Source organism: Eulemur rufifrons, chromosome 3 (assembly GCF_041146395.1).
Source record: "Eulemur rufifrons isolate Redbay chromosome 3, OSU_ERuf_1, whole genome shotgun sequence".
Taxonomy (NCBI): Eukaryota; Metazoa; Chordata; class Mammalia; order Primates; family Lemuridae; genus Eulemur; species Eulemur rufifrons.
The window spans coordinates 3,546,526-3,567,585 of record NC_090985.1 but is presented as its reverse complement, the minus strand read 5'-3'; the positions used below and the strand labels follow the sequence as shown (position 1 = coordinate 3,567,585).

Here is a 21,060-nt window from a genome sequence, read left to right as displayed (position 1 = left end):
TTTGGACCCAGCAAAGTATTTTCTCAACTCTGTAGCTTGGGAGATAGAAATGGGTTTAAATTCCACCTCCTACTACTTGTTGACCTTTTTAAACATTAATTTATTTGCCTGTGTAAGGTGTTATAATAGTACTTACCTCACACTGATGCCGTGAGAAACTAGTAAGAACGTATATAAAGTACTTGGTGCAGAGCCTGGTACATAGTTATCACTTGGGTAGCTATTATTAATAAACAATTGTGAGATGACTGTCACACTATAACAGCGTAAATAACAAGGTTATTTCTTGTAATCTCTCGTTCTTCATTCTCTACCTTGTGAGATTAGAATAGGGGAGAAAAACCTGAGACCATAGCAAAGTGAAGAAGAAACAGATGCAGCAACTGTCGCTGCTGCCGTGGGGCCCACGCACTGCCGTGCGGCTGCAGGAACGCACTCTTATTTTGGGCCGCATTGCTTCAGCTGGGTTAAAGTTAAACCTCAATTAACTAGAACTTTTGTTCCAAAGTGGTATCTCATATTCAACTTTCAGATGAAAAAGACAAATGACAAAAAAATAAAAGGATAACATATATTTATTTTTTAAAAATTCCAGGGGATATCCCAATGTTAGCAAACAGTTCTGTTTATTGTCCTTTCTATGGCTACATCCAGTTACAATCATTGTTCAGTACAACATACATGAGGCCTCAGATGCCTCAAATGTTAAGAAACACTAACTTATCTCTGGCATGGTGTACTTTTTAAGGTGAAGTTTCTCCTATAATGGTTACTACAGAGTGTTTGCTGGTTGACTTTGAGTTAACCAGGACCACGTATTCCACAGGACCATACGTGACATCGGTATTCCAGTTAACTGAGGTTTATACCCATAAGGATGTGGTACCAGGGAGAGAAAATTTTCCCTTTTTTTCCCAGCAATTTCAAGAGACCTCAGCCACCAACACACCTCGCTACCTTCTTGAAAATATAAAGTGGAATATTACTTTAGATGAACATTTTTTACATCCTAATTACTTACTTTTAGAAAAAATTCTTAAGTTGATACTTAAAAGAATTTTGATTTTTAATCATCTTCCACAACTATATGATATACCTTAATTACACTTAAATCTTTTATAACAGAATTACTTTCAAGGGAAAGAAATGAATGTTATTTCATTTACATTAGAAAACTCTGCTCTGTAAGGAAGTATATAAATGTCCTTCTGCCAGATATACTTCCTATCTCCTCCTGGCACAGCTGTACCAGCGACATTAATGAGGTCACAATATTAAACATGTTTTACTTACTGGCTAGAAATGTGCAGGTGGCAGAAAGCATACTTTTCAGCAGGAGTGATTCTGTTGGTATCTCAGAGTAGCTGTTAGAAATGTCAGTACTGCATCCGGTTTGTTGCCGTGTAGGACTATCACAATGCTGGAGTGACATGTTTCCCTGTCGTCATCGCCATCATCGCCTCAGTCTTAGGACTCGGGGCAGAACCCCACAGACAGGAACAGCGGTGCAGTTTAGTGATAAAGAATCCAGTCTTAGACTATACCTTTAGATTCTTTGTTTATATCACATTATTGTGAATTTATACAAACTCCATTTATAATTTTAATAAAAGTGTACTATGTAACACAATACTATACTATTACAAAATATCCTTTTCTGTAAATGCATTGAAAATTTTCATGGGCATTTTCTTAGGCCTGTTTTTAGCATTATTCCAAATGCTGACTATCAGATATTGAAACCCCCAAATATAAAGTCAGTTTTCTTAATTTTCTGAAATTAGTTATTCGATTTAATAGGAATTCTATAAGAATACTGACCGATCTCATCTCATCCAACCTTCAAAATAGCAAAGCTTATTTGCCCATCTCATCTAACCTCCAAATGGTTAAAACAAAAACAAAGCAAAAAAACAGCTATATATATATAACAAGAATCTTTCAATTCCAAAACTATTGAAAGACCATGAGTCAACTGATCTATGAAATTATACAAGATGAAGCTGAAATAGCTGCACTTTTTAAAAACAATTAAACCCAGTTCTCTTTTCCCCTAAGGTTATAAGAAAATGGAAAATCTGCTTTTAAATCATGCAGAGATTTAAGTCAACATTTTTCTATCTCCTCTAAGAAACTAAAATGTTTCTTATCTTACAATTATAAATATTCATAACACTCAAACCATTTTTTTGTGGCCACTTATTTATGCTTTTGACACTACATTATATGGTACTATTTAGCCAAGATGTAATATAATGCTCAATTATGTGTAAAATATTATTTCTGGTATTTGTCCATCTTCTATCGAAGTGCCATTATTATTGCCAGGGGAGCTGAAAAACAAAAAGGCAGTCTTGCTGGCAGCAGGCGTCTCGTGCACGACTTTCTTCAGTCCTTTTGTGCCATAGTGGGAATCTGGACCCTAAATAGAACACAAGTTTCCTTAGTAATTTTCATTCAATAAGCACGCACTTTAATTTGGCGTTTTAATTAGATTAATATTCTATTATATTTCATTATAGCTCCTGTATAAAATTTTATGCTAAGTCTTTTAGTGAAAAATGAAATTTTTACTAAAAAACCAATTAATGAGTAAAAATACTGAATGGAGAGCTCAGCTATTAGAGAAGAGTGAAAAGATTTTAAGAAAGTAATTATTTTTTCTTTTGTCAAACATTAAATTTCCTACTCCAACAAAGGGCTACTTCTGAAGAACTTTCAGAACAGAGCTGTGCAGAGAAGCACTTTCCTTTTTTTTTTTTTTTTTTAAATTCACTAGTTTGCTTCTAAGCACTTCTTTTCTTAAAGCGATGGAATATTTTAGTTTTCATCGTCTTTCTCTGCCCCCCCCTTCTCTCACTGTTTCTAAAAGGCTCTACTTACTGTCAGTGACTCTCAGCTTCTAAAACGTGCTTTCAGGAGGTAACAACACATTCAACATTCAAGAGGAAACCGTCTGGAACAACGTGGGCGACTTACTTTGAGTGTTGCACATGCCGTGTAGCACACGTTGGGCAGGATCTCTATAGGTTCTTTGAACATGACCCTGAATGTGTTAGCTGTGCCATCACAACTAAATCCAGTATCATTTTGTCCCAGGGTTTGTTTTTTTTCATATTCGATGATCTGTAATTTTTAAAAGACAAGTTACATTTAAGTTAAACCAAATGAAACAGAGTTTTATAGAAAAGAATATGAAGCCCTTAGCAACAGCAGACTAGACTACTAAATCTCTGTGTTCTTTCTCTACTTACCTTTAACCACTAAAGGTGGCTTTCAACATGCTGTTTATCATTCAGCACAGTAAGAACCAGGAGGATGTCAGGTAACTGGGCCTTGACTGTAGGAGAGTGGAGCTTCCATAAAAGACACAGCGTGGTGTGTGGATTTTTAGAATGTGTCGATTTTAGATACCTGAGGAAAACAAGCCTTTAACTCCTTGCCAGCCTAACTTGTTGCTAGGAAATTCCCTTAGCATTTCCTGTGTCTAAATGTTATTTACTAAAATTAAAATGACCTTAAATGCAGTACCTGGTTTGTGAATATTCAGTGTAAAAATTCTGTCTATTTTAGTCCCATAATCTGTGCCAAGCCCTATGCTAGGCACTGAGGGACATCCTCAAGGAGCTTCTAGTCACTAGGGAAGACATGTTTAGTGACAGTTCAGTCCAGGACCTGCAGTAAGAAAGGTGTGCATAGACAAAGTGGTCAACAGAGGAAAAACTGAGTCTGTTGAGCTGGTTAAGTGAAGCTTCCCAGAGAAGAGTTTTAAAAGCTCAAGTCAAAGCTTACCAGGTTACAAGACAAAGGTCTTCTATGTGTGGGAAAGCACAGCAGAGGCAGACACTCACAGACTTGCCTTTTTGCTACATTAGATGAAAACTACTAGTGCAACAGGCAAAAGCCATCTACACTGGGCAAGGTCCGCACAGTGGACACTGTGCAGGGAGAGTGACCGGGCTTCTGGGGTGCTGTGCTGTCCTGTTCCTTGATCAGGCACTGACTACACAGGAATGTTCGGTTTGTGCACTTATGTGCCACTTATAAATATGCACACTTTTCTGTGTGTACATCACAGTTCAATAAAAAATTAAAACAAAATGACATAACATGATGGTGCCCTGGAATAAAGCAGTAAGACACAGGGTTTGGTTGTGACCAAATAATCTAGACCAAACCACTTCACTTTTCTGAACTTCAGTTTTATCTTTTAATTTGGGGGAAAAAAACTTGTTTTGCCTTCTTCCTAAGATTATTATGAGAATCAAATTATAAAACAGCAACAAAAATAGCAACGACTATGTGCTGAACACTGTACATGCATCACCTCAAGCAGTCCTTACGAAACTGTCAAGTAGCTCCCACTACTGTCGTAGCAGATGAGGAAACTGAGGCTTAGGGAGGTTACGTAATTCAGTCACACCTTATAGGTGACAGAGCTGAAATTCAAACCCAGGCAGGTCTACCTGACTTTAAAGTTAATTTGCTTAATCATTTTTAAAAATCTTCTATAAAATACAGGTGAAAATCCCTAGAAAATGCCAAAGCATTAGCCACTATAATGTGGTATCATTATTAGCTTATAGACATTACATTCAACACCTGCTTTTGGCCACTGTCAATAATCCACTTACAGATTTGCTATCTTCAATATTGATGTCCCATGGGGATATTAGAGAAGTTGAGATGTTATACTAGGGTCCTTAAATGACATAACTATTAAAGTTCTAAGAGTTTGCCACTTAACGGTCCACGGAGCTACTGGTAGTGGATGTGGGTTGATTAGTGTTCTCAAAATCTTCCAAGCCAGTATGTCCTCCTTGCTACTATATAACACAAGACTTTGGCACTTTCATTTAATACTGTGAATCACGCCCAAGCTGTGTTTTAAGTATGTGGCTCTCCCGAAACAAGCAATGAAGATGGACTAATGTTCACACCAAAATGCCATTTCCATCAGGCCTACACCTGCTACTTAAACAATATAAACTTTTCTTTCTATACTCCATATCTCTGGGGTAAGGACCCAGGATGGGCATTATGAAAAAAGCCCTCTAGGTACTTCCAAAAAATACTCCTGTTTACAACTTACTGATTTAGAAGAATTGAAATTGTAAGTGTACAAGAAAAGGGTTGAGTCAGGGACCATATCTGTTGGTAGATACCTGGTATTGAGAGAAGTTTCCCACAGGAATGGCCCTTGAATTCAGAGTTAAAGCAAAGGTTGTAAACTGGTAACTATCAAAATTTAGCTTCAGATCGGCTTTGTATGGCCCTCATGGTGTTGGTATTTCTGAAGATTTTGAATTATCCGTCAACAGTTAAAAATAGACCATGGGGAGACTTGATATAAAAATCCAATTTCTGGCTTCTTATAAATATCAGAAGCTCTGGCATCCTCAGGCCCTTATTATCACACTGCAGCTACTGGAAGGAGCTCCACAACTCCCTCCTGTCCCTAGTGTCTCCTACACCAGGCCTGGTTTCTCCATTTAAAATTACCTGTCCAGTCCCTGGTAGGCATTTGAGTTTGTCACCTCTGACACAAAGGAATAGATGGTTAGAAGCAGTGGATCTGGAGCAGGCATGAGACTAGCTACTGGAGGAAGAAAATAAAAAGAACTTGTTTCTATTTAAATATTTTACTCACAGTATTTATGCCCTCCTCCCTCAGTTTGCACACAGGAGTCTGGTGTCCTATGGAACACGTGGCTACGAAGAGTGGAGCTCCACAATCAAAGAGGCTGGCAGTGGGGCCTTCGCCCCTCCCCCGGCCCGCGGATTACCCAGCCTGCTTGAGTGGGTTCATGGGTTCTAGTGAAGAGGATCTTAACAATACTTTATAAAGTATAAGGGGAGTGATTATGAAAATCTTTTATACCTTGAGAAGTCTGCTGGGGTTTACCTGCACTTGAAAAACATGGAAACAAAATATTCTAACCTGTTTAAAAATCTTTTGAATAAATAAATTCAGTGGATTTAAAATTTATTAAAAATATTAAAAATTTAACTTTCTCATGTGTTTATAAGAACAACAAATTGACATGAGTGATGTAGATTTATCAGCTTAATTTCACTATAAACCTTAGTGGACAGGATTAGAAAACGAGCATAAAGATTTCATTAGCATAGCGAATAATGCTATTGGTTCCTCTTGGAGCATGCTATCATCTGTGTGAAGTAGTGGGGTATCTTTTTTGGCTATCATTGAACTAGATGTTTGAACTGTTGTATCACAAAATATAAAACCAATATTTTGAAAACTAACAATGCATTTTAATCACAAAGTTCACCAAAGTTTTTATTATTAGAAATAACATATTAATAACATTTTGGGAGAAGGTAGTTTTTTCTGTTGGTGAAAAGTTTGAAACATTGTTTACTGCTTTTTCTCCTATTTTTTGTTTTAATTTATATACAAAATATATGTACAGTATTGCATACAGTTTGTAAATAAAAACGTGGATGTTTTCAAAAATAATTTTATTAATTGTGGTATACAATGAAAAGTACAGAGAACACTGTTTTATTAATAAGGAAGGGAAGGAAAGAGGTATTTAACTTTCTTCCGGATCAGGTACTGGTCCCCTATCTGCAAGAATTGAGGTAGAGCAGACCTAAAGAATGAGGCCGGGTCTGCTCAGACGCTTGGAAGTCCCAGGGTGTTCACAGTAGTTACGAGAAACGAGAGTTTCAAGGCCCTAGAGTTGAAAATCCCATGGAAAAAGCAGGAGGGTGTTCTAAGCTAGTCAGCGCACAGCAGGAGTATTGGTATGAGGGATTCCTGGGATAAAGCAGAGCTCCTTGTATGCTGATGCTGCTTTTGTGAAGGATCCCAATTTTCTGAAACTAGATTTTTTTAGATCAATTAAAAACCAGAACTCTAGGCTTACAATGCTACTAATGGACCTTCTAATTCCTTTGATAATCATATTGAAACTTGGATTTCTGTCAAAATATCTTATTGTAAAATTACATGTTTGTTGTATTTCAAGATGATATACAGTGGGGGAAGGGAAAGTGTACCTGTATATTCACTTGATAATCCGTGGGGCCATGAATAGATCCATATAAGCCAAATCCGACTATAGAGATTCTTCTATTAACTGTGAACCTGAGGAAAAAAAGCCAAAAATTTAATAAGTAATTCTGTAAATCTTCATATTCTGAAGGTTTATAATTTTGTTACGTGTTACCTGGAACATCCAGTTTTGCTTATAAAAAGGAAAACTATCAGAAATTAGATATCCTTGGAAATGTCATGTTTGCTTAAAAAAAAGCTTTCTTTCTAGAGTAAATATGAACTTAAAAGGAACTTAAGTAGAATCTATTTTCTGTGCTACAAAAGGAATCTATTTAACCTAAATACCCACTTTTGTTGCAATGACGACTTTAGTGCTATACCAATGCAAACAGACACGTCAGCTGTTAGGACCGAAGCCCAGCATCCCAAACCATGACGATTCATCGGTTCAGTGAATACACGCTGAGGGCCTATCACATTTACATACTGGGCCTGGCACTGGGGAAATAAGGTCAAGACACAGTTTCTCCCACGCTGGGCTTACAGCCAAATGAAGGACACTGATCATAAACAAGTGCAGAAAGGAATAAATAAATAATTATGAATTGTGATAAGAACTGTGAAGGAGGCGGGCTGCTGTAACAGAACACTGGTGATGGAGGGCTGGGACAGGACGTAGTTTACACAGGCAGACTCAAATGAAGATTTTGTAACAATTAGCTAGTCCAGTTTGGTCATAATAATTAAGAAATATTGACCCGTCTTACTCCATTTTATAAATGCATAAAAACTGACATTAAATACAGATGAAAATGGAAGTCTGTACAATCAGAGATAATCTGTAATGTAAAATAGATTAATTCTCAACACTTTCAGCAACAACGTCAACAATCATTAATTCTGCTAGCACACCACCACCACTTAGTGAGTACTGCCTAACAAGCCAGGCACTGAGCTTCATTCAGTTCTTTACATGAATTATTTCCTTTAATTGTCATAATGGCCCTATAAACTAGGTAGCAGTACTATTTTTATTATCCTAAGTTTTTATAGTTAAAAAAACTGAGGTTTAGAGAAATTAACTTGTCCAGGTCAAAAAGTGTGGCAGAGCTAGGACATAACTCCAAGTCTGCTCAGATCAAAAGCCATGCTCTTAACTACCATGCTAAATACCCAGTACAGGAAGAGACCACCTTAAACATTTACAAATATATTATTTGTAATCATTTTTTACTACAAAAAAGCACTATATTATCTGTTTTAAAAAATCGGATAATATAACTAAACAAACAAGAGGAAAGTTTTAAAGCACTCATAAATCCAGAAATAAATCCTTGTTAACTCTCTTTGCATTTCTTTTTCAATTTTTTATGAACATATCTGTATTATTTTTAAAAATCATTTGATTATATGTATTTTTGTAACCTCTTTTTCATGTAAAATGGTAAAAAAAAATTACTACCGATTCACTATATTTAACTAATCCCTTATTGGATAATCTAGGTTATTTGCAGCTTTTAATATAATATTACATATTAATTCCACAATGAACAATCTTATAGCTATATCATTTTATAAAGCCTTAATTATTTTTCTCAGGATAAATTCCTAGAAGTAGAATTGCTGCAGAAAATGAAAGGCCCATTCTTAAGGGTTTAAACACTGTCAAATTGCTTTTGGAATGGTAACACTTCACACCCCATGAGGTAGAAGGATCATTTTCTCACTCTCTTCTCAACCATGAGTATTTTAATTTCTTTTTGCCTTTGAGAAACTGATTTCATTTATATTTCTCTGATTATTAATGAGGTAAAACATTCGCTCATATGCTTACTGCCACTGGATTTCCTCTTTAATTACCCACTTGTTCTTTTTTCGTTTTTCTCTACTGATGAGTCTGTCTTTTTAATGTAGATTTGAAAGAGCATGTTAAATATAGACTATAGTTATTTATGCTTTGATGGTAATATCCATTATAAAAAGTATCCCATTTGTCACTTATCTTTTAACTTTATGGTAATTCTGTACTTAAAATTTTTGAATCATCTGTAGTCAAAATTATGATCTATACGAAGTTTAGAGAGGCCTACCTTATCCTCATAGTAAATAAACACTCACTTGGTTCCAGCATTTTCATGGTCTTATTTTTTTATTTAATGTTAAAATTTTAATTTATATCAATATTGGTACATGGGATCAGTAAGGATCTAACTTTATTTTCCCCTGACCTTTATCATGTTCTACATGTTCATTTATCTTAGGCTGTTTCTGACCTCTAGTCTGTTCCATACTCCCTGCGGCTTTACAGTACCTTTTAGGTTTGATCTGTACCACTCTTTTTAAAAGAGAAATATTTACTCTTCCAGATTAACTTTAAAATAATTTTGCCAAGCCACTCCCTCCACCAAAAATATGTTACTTCTGAAAGGAATTGCCTAACATATATAGGCTAATTTGGAAGATATTGTCCTTAGTAAGTTTGATTCTAGTTAAAGTTCTCCAGTTCTTCATAAAGGTAATGTACTCTACTATACATTTCTTTTTTTTTTTTTTTTTTTTTGTTGAGACAGAGTCTCACTTTGTTGCCCAGGCTAGAGTGAGTGCCGTGGCGTCAGCTTAGCTCACAGCAACCTCAAACTCCTGGGCTTAAGCGATCCTACTGCCTCAGCCTCCCGAGTAGCTGGGACTACAGGCATGCGCCACTATGCCCGGCTAATTTTTTCTATATAGATTTTTAGGTGTCCATATAATGTCTTTCTATTTTTTAGTAGAGACGGGGTCTCGCTCAGGCTGGTCTCGAACTCCTGACCTTGAGCAATCCACCCGCCTCGGCCTCCCAGAGTGCTAGGATTACAGGCGTGAGCCACCGCGCCCGGCCTCTACTATACATTTCTTATTGAGTTTAATCCTACGACTTTATGTTCTTACTATTGTGAATGGGATTATTATTACAGTATTACCATAATATTCTAAATATTGTAATATTTACTCAAATTAGAACTGAATTGTTTTTACATTTAGAAATTTTTTAATGTGGTAAAATGTATGTAAAATGTTCCATTTAACCATTTTTCAGTGTACACCTCAATGGCATTAAGTACTTTCATATCATTGTGCAACTGTCACCACTATCATCCCTGTAACTGAATTTTGATGACATAAAGGAAAACCAGTGGTTTTCAAATATACATGTTGTAAGTGGCCACTACTATAACAGTTTTTTAGCCGACACTGAGGTTACTTAGGTGGACCAGTTGTTCTCAAAAAGAGCTCTTCCCTCAATGAGGCATGCTCTGTTTTCACAAAGGTTTAAGGGCAGTACTGGCAAGAAGCCAGGGCTGCTAGATTTCCTGTAATGCACAAAACAGTCTCCCACAACAAAGAATCTCAGTCAACTTTTAAGTGTCTTGCCAGAATTCGTATTTACATATTTTACTACAAGCCTTGAACCCAATTCCAAAGACTTGGAACCAAAGTTATAAACCAAAGACTTTTTAGTGCAATTTTAATATTCTCTGACTTTGTACAAGAGGCAAATACCATATAAACAGAAGAAATATACAGTCAATTCTCATTTTTTTTTTTTTTTTGGTTAGTTATATTCTATAACGCAGAATTAGCAAATACTAAACCACTGTTCCCAGGGCCAATATATAAAAGTATACACAAACACACACACACACACACACACACACACACACACATCTTACATAGACTACAATCTTAAAACAACTCATCCTCGTAGATTCTACTTTCTTTATGTTACAAAAGAGAAAACAGAGTTCAGAAGTGTTAAGTGACCTGCCTAAGGCCACCCCACTGACAGGTGCCAGAGCTGGGACTCAAATCCTATCCAACCCACCCAGGAGCTACAGTTTCTTGCACTACACTGCACTGCCCCTTCACCATGTCCACCTCTGTGGGAGAGCTGAAACTTGTTCACCTGCAGCTGGGAACATGCTGGTCTGGCAACTTAAGTCTTTTGCTGAAAATGACTAAGAAAGCAGTATTGATTTTGGGGTTGCAAATAAATTTCAGCAAGTTCACAAATACAGAAATGATGAATAGGATCAAGAATACTGTTTTAATCTGGAATCTTTAAAAAAAACTACTTAAGTGGCAGCAATACCACTCAAACAAGACATTAACATAATTTGCCTGTATCCTGCAAGTGAAACTGTCGCATCCTACTGATGAATATATGCACTGTATCTGACTACTTCAGTTTGTCTTCTGGTGTTGTCCTGCCCAGTCTACATTTTTCATTTTTTACAGATAGGGTCTTGCTCTGTTACCCAGACTGGAGTGCAATAGCATGATCATAGCTCACTGCAACCTCAAATTTCTGGGCTTAAGCAATTCTCCTGCCTCAGCTTCCCAGGTAGCTGGGACTCTAGGTACACACCACCATGCCAGCCTAATTTTTTATGGAGATGGGGTCTTGCAATATTGCCCAGGCTGGCCTCAAGCAATCCCACCTTGGCCTCCCAAAGTGCTGGCAATACAGGTGTGAGCCACGACACCTGGACCAAATTCTACATATTGAACCATGTATTTTATCTTACTATCAGTTACACTTATTTCTCCTTTACATTACAACTAGACCATTAAGAAAATATGTGCGAATCATATTACTTGCCCATTTCATTTCAGGTTAGTAAAGTGGGAATTACAAAATATTTATTATCAAAAAGGGAGAACTAGGTATGATGGAGTTGTGAACTATTAATGTACATAATGCCATCAGCAAATAATGAAAAGGCCTCTTCCTTCCCCATACTCAAGCCTCTAATTTCTTCATCCTGTATGACTACATCCATCAAAATTATAACAACACTGCTGAGAATAGCAAGGATAGTAGGTATCACTATATTGAGGTTTCAATAGTCTATCATGTTAAAGAAGTATTCTTCCAGACCTAATCTATGAATAGTTATATCTGGAATGAAGGTGAAATTTTATCAAAAGCCTTTTTGGTATCTATTGAAATCAAATTGTTTTTTCCTTTGATCTAGACTGTATATTAATACATTTCCTAACATTAAGTCATTCTTTCAATCTCCAAGTGAACTCCATTTGCTCATATAGTAGTATTCTAAGGTACTGCGCTAAATTCCTTATGCTAATATTTTACATAGAATTTTTTCTTCTATATATTAAATGAGGTTGATCTAGAGTATTTTTTGTCTTGTCAGATTCCTATATAAGGGTTATGCTTCCTTTGATAGTTAACCAAGAAGTATTTTCTTCTTTTAATGCTCAAGGAAACTCTCTGTTCCTTGAAGGTTTTATAAAACTCACCTGTAAAAACCACCTTGTGAAGGGACAGTTCTTTGATAACTTTTAATTCCTTCCATGGTAATTGGTCTATTCAGGCTTTCTTCTTCAGGCAATTGTGATAATTTATATTTGCCTATAAAATGATCCATTCCATCAAGATGTTCAATTTATTAGTACAGAGTATAAACCCAAAATTAAAATAAAAATCTCAGCATATGATTATATTCCCATTTTTATTTCTAAATGTGAATATGTTTACTTTATTACCTTTGCCAGAGGTTTATTTATTTTATTGGTCTTTTTAAGGAACCAGGTTGTGGATTTATCAATTCTACTATTTTTAATTCATGAATTTCTACATTTATCTATTTCTCTTTTCTTATGGTTCTTTTGCTATTCACTTTCTAGCTACTTAGGTTGAATGCCTAAATCATTTATTTCTATTTACTAAAGTGGTTAATTATTACTTTTTCTTTGTGTGCAGCTTTTGCCTCATCCTGTAAGTTTTTACATATACTATTCTTATTATGAATTATTATTAAATACTCTACAAATGCATTTTTAATTTTCATTTGAATCTAAGATTTATAATAGTCCTTTACCCAACCAGAGTTCTAATTTTAACAAACTTGTTCTTAATTTCTAGTTTTATACCAAGGTGCTATTAAATAAGGCACATTTTATGAAAACTAGTACTGATTCTATTTTGAGAGTTAACGTAAAGAAATATAGTAAAGCGAAGATAACTTCCTTGATAGGATTTTGTGTCTGTATTTTTCAAGATTCTTGATTTTCTTCCCCATTCAAAGCTTTTATAAATGTATAGTGAGATATTTTCTATGCAACATCCATGCAAAGAAAAAACTCACACTAAACATAGGGAAGTTAAATTTATTTAAACTGTAGCCCTAAGCCTGTAAAAACAGTGTCTGATCAACTACGGTCTGGAACTCAGCTCTCCAATAGTGATCCAAGAAGAATTCACATAACAGAAGGCCTAATCCAAACCTTTCTTACTTTAATTTTTTCCTAAGAAATCACCTTCACTCATAATTCAGTGAGAAGGCCAGGAGCCTCAATGACTTCTTGACTCTAGTATTAACTTAAATATGCATTAAACAAAATATAAAATGTTGGTTAATTATCTCCCACAATATAAGCATAAAGGCCAAATGCTAACTGCTACTCCCATTCCACCTTCACGTCCAAAATATGACAGATACCTTATTCGATCACTCGTTCCACTGTAACCCCAGCGGCTCTCTACTTGCTGGAATCTATTGATGCAACATTCCTTTCCTCTGAGGCAGCACCTTGGTCGGTCAATGTATTCAACTCGGGGTTTAGGATTGACAGTAAAATGAAGAAAGAGATTTACTACTTCACGATCTGACAAAATTCCAGATTGAGCAGGACCTGTAGAAATAAAAATATAAACCCCAATAAAAGCAATTCAATTTCAATTCCTGACTTTGTTATGCTCTACTTTTATATGAATTCATATCTATAAGATGTAAAGAACAGGAGAAAAAATCTTAGCATTTATAATTCCAGCTTATATTTAAATTTAAAGTTTTGATAAATCTGAGTTTAACCTAACAGAATATAAGTGTTAAAATCAGTAATAGGTCAAAGCTTAGATGATACTCTAACAAAAAGATCTCTGGAATTTTCTATCCACTCACCCCCTCTTAGCACCATAGACTTTGGTTAACCAGAAAGAGGAGAGTCATTCCCTCTGGTGGGGAAACGCCTACGATGACAACCAGAGCTACTGTTACCTCTTCTCCACCCCCACCTCATACCTGTCTGAGGCTATATCCGAACAATGGAGTATATTTAGAGGTGGAAACGTACAAGGGACAGTGCTTTATTTCTGGGGTTTGCAGGAAGTTAGCAGAGGGCAGGAGCCAAGACTGGAAGCGCTATGGAAGCAGCATATCACATATGCTTACAGTTTTCCTGTTCACTATTTCTGAGAAGAGAAAAAGTCTACGTGCCTTAAGCTTATCCAACAATAAATGTAGTTCCTCATAAAAGATGCCAGGAGATCCTTCTAAGGCCAGTAAAAGCAATCTAATTAAGAGACTACAGAACATTAGAAATTTGGTTTAGGAAGCTATAATTCAGATTTTAATGTAAATCCCCCTGATTTTAAAACACTAGATTAAAATTTTACAATATCACAACATTCAAAATATGTCAGCCTGCTAGACCTAGCCCAAGGTTCATCATTTACAACCTCTGGATAAAGAAAGTTTGTAAAGAAGGAAAAGTACAATTACAACTTAAAATCTGCATTTTGGCAAAAAAGAACAGAACTGAAACTATATAATACCAAAAGACAGATGGGGACAAAAATTCATGTAACCTCCTCAGAATGAGGAGGACTAAGACAAGGATTAAAATGTTTAAGGTGATTAAAATGGATAAAAAGCAGAGAACAACATATAGGTAACTAGTGATCCTGAAGAACTGACAGTAAGAAATAGGATAATGTAATAATTCAAGCCTATGGATAATAACAGAAAATTTCCTTAGTTGAAAAAAAGTCTTCAGATAATGGAAAACATTTTCAGATATGTACCTATAACCACCTAAAAAAGCAAAACAAGAAACACCCTAGTTAACAGAGGGGTAAATCAAAACAAAGAACTCAGGAATATTTGTCAGATAAAAAGAAAGATACACCTAGGCAAATCATCATCAAATGGCTAAAAAACCAAAGATAACGTGAAGTCTTAAAAGCATCGGCAAAAAAGGATCTATTACTTTCATAGAAGCAGTAAGTAGACTTTTCAACAGAAATAATGGAAGCTAAAAGGAATAAAATTACATTCACATGATGGATGAAAATAACTGCTAACGTGGAGTTCTCGACCCAGAAAAATATTTTTCAAAAATTAAGGCAAGCCAGATGCCATGGCACTCGCCTGTGGTCCCAGCTACTCAGGAAACTCCGGTGGGAGGATCGCTTGAGCCCAGGAGTGCGAGGCTGTGGTGCACCTTGACTGTGCCTGTGAATGGCCACTGCACTCCCACCTGGGCAAAATGAGGGCTGATTAAGATGTTTTAGAAAAAAGGGAAAAAAAAGTTGAGAATCTGGTTGGTATCATATCTGTTCTAACAGAAATACAAACGGGAATTCTTCAGGCTGACAGAAATGATTCCAGATAAAAGCACGGTAATACAGAAAAAATGAAGAGGCCCACACCAGAAAGGGCAAATATACAGAAAAATCTAAATGATTACTGACTTTTAAAACAGCAATAATAATGTTTGCGGGCTTTAAAACATGTGAAGAATTAAAATACATGAAATAGTGGCACCAAAGGCTGGAGAAGGTTAAATGTAGTTTAAAGTGTCAATACGGTTGTTGATTTTCTTTTCTTTTTAATAGAGAAAGGGTCTTGTTCTGTGGTCCAGCCTGGACAGACCGGAGTGCAGCGGCCCAATCATAGCTCATCATAACTTCAAACTCCTGGTCTCAGGCGACCCTCCCACCTCAACCTCCCAAAGTGCCAGGACTGAGCATGAGCCACTGCGCCTGAAATTTTAATTTTTAAGATTTAATTTAAAAATCTAACAAGGATGTATTCTTATAGTATCAAAGGTAATCCACTAAAAGAATAATAAAAGAATGCTTAACAAGCAAATAGAGGGGGAAAATAGAAAAATAACTTGATTTCTACAAAAGGCAAGAAAGAAAAAAAAGGATGAGACAAATGGCAAACAAATAGCAAAATGGTAAATATAAGTCCAAATATACTAGTAATTGTGTTAAATGTAAGAGAACCAAATATTCAAAATAAAAGGCAAACTGTATTAGACTCAATTTTTTTTTAAATGCAGCTTACAAAAGACATACCAGAAATACACAGATAATAAAAGGCTGAAAGTAAAAGGATGGGAAAACATACAGAATACAAAAAACTAACTAAAAAATGCTTTTGAAACCATATCAAAATCAGATAAAGACTTTAAAACAATAAACATTATTAGATTTAAAGTGAGACAAATCATAAAGTAAATTCAATAAGAAACATAACAATCCTAAATTTGAATGCACCTAACGATACAGTCTCAAAGTATATAAAGAAAAAAACTGATGGAACCAAAAGGAGACATATTCTTAATGATAACTGGAGATTTTAACCTACTTTCTTTTTTTTGAGACAGGGTCTCACCCTGTCATCCAGGCTATACTGCAGTAGTAGTAGGATCATAGCGCACTGCAACCTCAAACTCCTGGGATCAGGCGATCCTCCTGCCTCAGCCTCCCGAGTAGCTGGGACTACAGGTGCGTACCACAATGCCCTGGCTAAATTTTTTTTTTTATTGGTAGAGATGGGGTCTTGCTATGTTGCTCAGGCTGGTCTTGAACTCCTGGCCTCAAGCAATCCTGCACCTCCGCCTCTCAAAGTGCTGGGATTACAGGCGTGAGCCACAACAGGGCCCAGCCATCCTACTTCTTTCAGTAACTGATGCAACAGACACATAAAAAATTGATATACAGAAAATTTCAACATCATTAGTATATTTCTTTCACAGATAAATAATTATTCAATTTTTTGAACAGATACAGAACAATTCAAGGCGACAGAGTGAGACCTTGTCTCAAAGGAAAAAAAAACAACACAGGTTGAAAACCTGAAACTCAGAGTACATTCTTCTCAAGTACATGGATACTTATTAAAACTGACCACATGCTGGGCCTTAAAGCAAATGGTTGAAATGATAAAGAATATGTTCTCTGAGTATACAGGAATTAAGCCAAAAATCACTAAGAGCAAGATAAGGAAAAAACTCTAAAGCAGGGCATGGTGGCTCCTGCCTGTAATCCTAACACTCCAGGAGGCCATGGCGTGAGGACTGCTTGAGAACAAGAGCTTGAGACCAGCCTGAGCAAGAGAGAGAACTCGTCTCTACAAAACAGAAAAATTAGCTTGGTTTGTGGCACGCGCCTATAGTCCCAGCTACGTGGGAGCCTGAGGCAGGGGATTGCTTGAGCACTGGAGTTTGAGGTTGCAGTGAGCTATTATGACGTCACTGTATCATAGCTGGGGTGACAGAGTGGGATCCTGTCTCAAGAAAAAAAAAAAAAAGAAAGAAAGGTTGAAGATCTGAAAATCATTGTTCTGAGTATTTCTGAGTATTTATCTCAAAAAGTTACAATGAGTAATAAATAACCCCAGCAAATTAAAACCAAAGGAAAAGAAGGAAATGATAAAGAAAAAAGCAGAGATCAATGAAGTAGAAAACATACAAGGAGAAAATCAATAAACCCAGAGGTTGGTTCTTAATAAAATTAATGATAGAAACTCTTGAATACTGAAAAAGAAAAAGGTAACATTCCTAACTTTTAATATGAGGCCAATTCTGACAATTTTATAAGAAAAAAAAATTGTAGATTCATTTCTCTTATGAAGTAGTCATAAAAATACTAAAAAAAGCAAGAATTAGCAAACTGAATCTGCTAATAAATAAAAAAGATAAAGCATGACAACCAAGTCTGGTTTATGTACGGAATCCAAAATAGACTTAAATTGGAAAATCAATTAATGTAGTTCACTGTATTAACAGAATAAAGGAGAAAACTATATCATTATCACAAAAAATAGGATAAAAATAACTTGATTCCTACAAAAGAATGAGAAAGAAAATAAAAACAATAGAAGTGACAAATGGAAAACCAATTCCAAGACGGTAAATATAAGTCCAAATATATTAGTAATTACAGTAAATGGATTTTTAAAAAATTTTTTTGGTAGAGAGAGGGTCTCGCTATGTTGCCCAGGCTACTCTCAAACTCCTGGCCTCAAGCAATCCTCCTGCCTTGGCTTCCCTAAATATTGGGATCACAGGCATGAGTCACCACGCCTGGCCTATTAATAATTATATTAAATGTAAAGGAATCAAATAAATAATCCAAATAAAAGACAAAGTCTGTCAGATTGGATTAAAAAAATTATTAGCATATCCAACATCACTAATCATCAGAGACATGAAATTAAACTCAAAATAAAGTAAGTCCTCACACCCATCTAAATAGCTAAAACTACAAAAGCTGACAATACCAAGTGTCACAGAGGATGTGGGCAACCAAAATGAACTTTCAACTCTCTTAACTTTCCTACTGAGTGTAAACTGTTACAATCTTTTTGGGGAACTGTTTGGCAGGATCTACTAATGCTGCACATATGCACACTCTATGACAGAGCAATTCCACTCCAATACATCCAACAGAAATGTTTACAGATGTCCACCAAATGACATAGACAAGAATATTCTCAATGACTCCCAAATAGAAACAACCAATATGTCCCAGAACAGTAAAATGGATAAATCATGGCAGATTCATACAGCAGAATATTATAGAGCAATGAAAAAGAATGAGCTACTGCCACACTCAACAACATGGACGAATCTGACATACTACTAAGAGAAAGAAGCCACACATAAAAGAATACACACTGCATATGTGTAAAAAGTTTAAATACAGACAAAATTAATTTAAAGAAGACAAAGTAATCACCTTTGAGAGAGGGATTAATGACGTGGAAGGGCATGACAGAGGCTTCTGGGGTACTAGAAATATACTGTTAATTGATATAAATGTGGATAAATAGTTATGTTCATTTTATGATATGGATGTTAAAGCAGTAAGAAAAATTTGAATATATAATAAATACATGATAAATCAATATAAGATAATCAATATATGGTAAAGAAAAATTTATGCCAGCAGAACAACAAAAGCCATGAATAATGTTAAGAAAAAAATATAAATGGCCAATAAGCATAAAGAAATACAATTCAGCCTGCACAGTGGTGTGTGCCCATAGTCCCAGCTATAGGCTGAGGTAGGAGGATCGCTTGAGCCTAGGAGTTCGAGGCCAGCCTGGGCAACATAGCAAGACCCCATCTTCACAAATAAAATAAAAATACAATTCAAAACAATCATGAGAATTTTTCTTCTTTTAAGTCACTCTGGCCATCATTTCAAAGCAGATAATACTCGATGATAAGAGTAATAAAGAACTGGTCATAACTGGTCATGGACCTGAGACTGATTCAAAACTAGGTCTGTTTGGTTTTAATCACAAGCATCAACCTTAAGGGTCAAAAAGATCTGTCATAACCTTGGGCAAGGCACTCAACCTCTCCCAAGTTCACTTCTCTAACCTATAAAACGTGGATAATATTATCTTGAAGGCTTTTATGAGCATTAAATCAAATTATACACATGCATATACATTTCGTATGTGGCTAGTACTCAATAAGTAACAGCTTCTTCTCCTTTCCGGCACAGGGAGACTAACTAGTAAAATAGTTTCAAATAGATTTGGTGACATTATAGACTTACCTGCTGCAAACTCCTCAATTGTCATCAGTGGGAACCGGATTAAGGAAAGTGCTTTTCCTAGAACTTTCTGTTTGTTTCCAAAAGTCACAGGCAATTGTTGTCTCTGACATTCTGCTTCTGCCCAGCGTACAACAGCTCCAAAAAGTCGACTTTCTCGAATGCTAAGTGTGTCTCTTTCCAGGACTGCACAGAGAGTGTCTATAGGTAAAATACAAAAATAAATCAAATTAGGAATATTTTATAAGCTAAGAAAGCAATATTGGCAGACATGCTTATATTAGGTTTTCAAATCTCAACAAAAAGTAGGTTAGATGTTTAAAACTACAGATGCTACATTTTAAAATATTAATAAATTAAAGGTATTAAACTCCAAAGTGTTCCATAAAAAACTAGTGTAAGGTTAACATTCAATTTATTATTTTTTACTATACATGCAAGATTAGATATAGTTATCTCCTTATATATTGATGCCATTTATCAGGCAAACTCAAATATCCAGAATAAGAGTAATAATAAGCCATAGAAAAAGGTTCCAAGTTACTAAATTCATAAAGTCTACAGATTACAGTTCATTCATTCATTCAGTAAATGTTTATTATTAAGCACTGACTATGCACCAGGTACTATTCTAGGCACTGGTACATCATTGAACAAAAAGCTATTAAATCTTTCCCCTTTTCAAGCTTGCATTCTAATGGGGAGAAACAGATTAAATAAATATAATATGTTAGATGATACAGGTAGGTAGAAATAACAGGGTAAGGAAAATCAGAAGTGCAATTTAAAATGGGATGGGTCGGGCAGGCCTCATTTGTGCCAAGGCTTGAAGGAGGTATGGGAGTCAGCCAAACAGATACCCGGAGGAGGAGTACTCCAGGACTATCGGTGCAAAGGCTCTCATGTGAAATGTGCCCGGCATATCTGAGGAACAGTCAGGAGGGCAGTGTGGCGGGTAGAGCGAGGAGAGAAGAGCAGCAGGCAGTGAAGCCAGAAGCATGGGGGAAGAGGAGGCAATCAGGTAGCACCCTCATTTGGCTTTCACGCTGATGTGGGGAATGCCTGCAGTGTTCTGAGCTGTGACATTTTTTTTTTTTTTTTTTTTTTGAGACAGAGTGTCGCTTTGTTGCCCTGGCTAGAGTGAGTGCCGTGGCATCAGCCTAGCTCACACCAACCTCAAACTCCTGGGCTCAAGCGATTCTCCTGCCTCAGCCTCCCGAGTAGCTGGGACTACAGGCATGCGCCACCATACCCGGCTAATTTTTTCTATATATATTTTAGTTGGCCAGATAATTTCTTTCTATTTTTAGTAGAGACGGGGTCTCGCTCTTGCTCAGGCTGATCTCGAACTCCTGACCTTGAGGGATCCACCCGCCTCGGCCTCCCAGAGTGC

The 21,060-nt window shown here is 36.1% G+C and overlaps 1 protein-coding gene across 2 annotated transcripts in view; it reads right to left on the bottom strand.

Moving 5' to 3' along the window:
• Positions 1–569: 569 nt before the first annotated feature.
• BTBD1 (BTB domain containing 1) overlaps positions 570–21,060 on the bottom strand; it is a 41,559-nt gene continuing 21,068 nt past the window's right edge. Inside the window, exons 4-8 of one of the 2 annotated variants that reach the window (XM_069465654.1) lie at positions 19,671–19,868; positions 13,528–13,720; positions 7,027–7,114; positions 2,980–3,126; positions 570–2,422 (exon numbers count right to left, since the gene is read on the bottom strand). In XM_069465654.1, coding sequence (XP_069321755.1) covers positions 2,264–2,422; positions 2,980–3,126; positions 7,027–7,114; positions 13,528–13,720; positions 19,671–19,868 — 785 coding nt within the window. In that variant the 3' untranslated portion in view covers positions 570–2,263. The remainder of the gene's footprint in view (positions 2,423–2,979; positions 3,127–7,026; positions 7,115–13,527; positions 13,721–19,670; positions 19,869–21,060) is intronic. The other variant, XM_069465655.1, reaches the window with a different exon arrangement.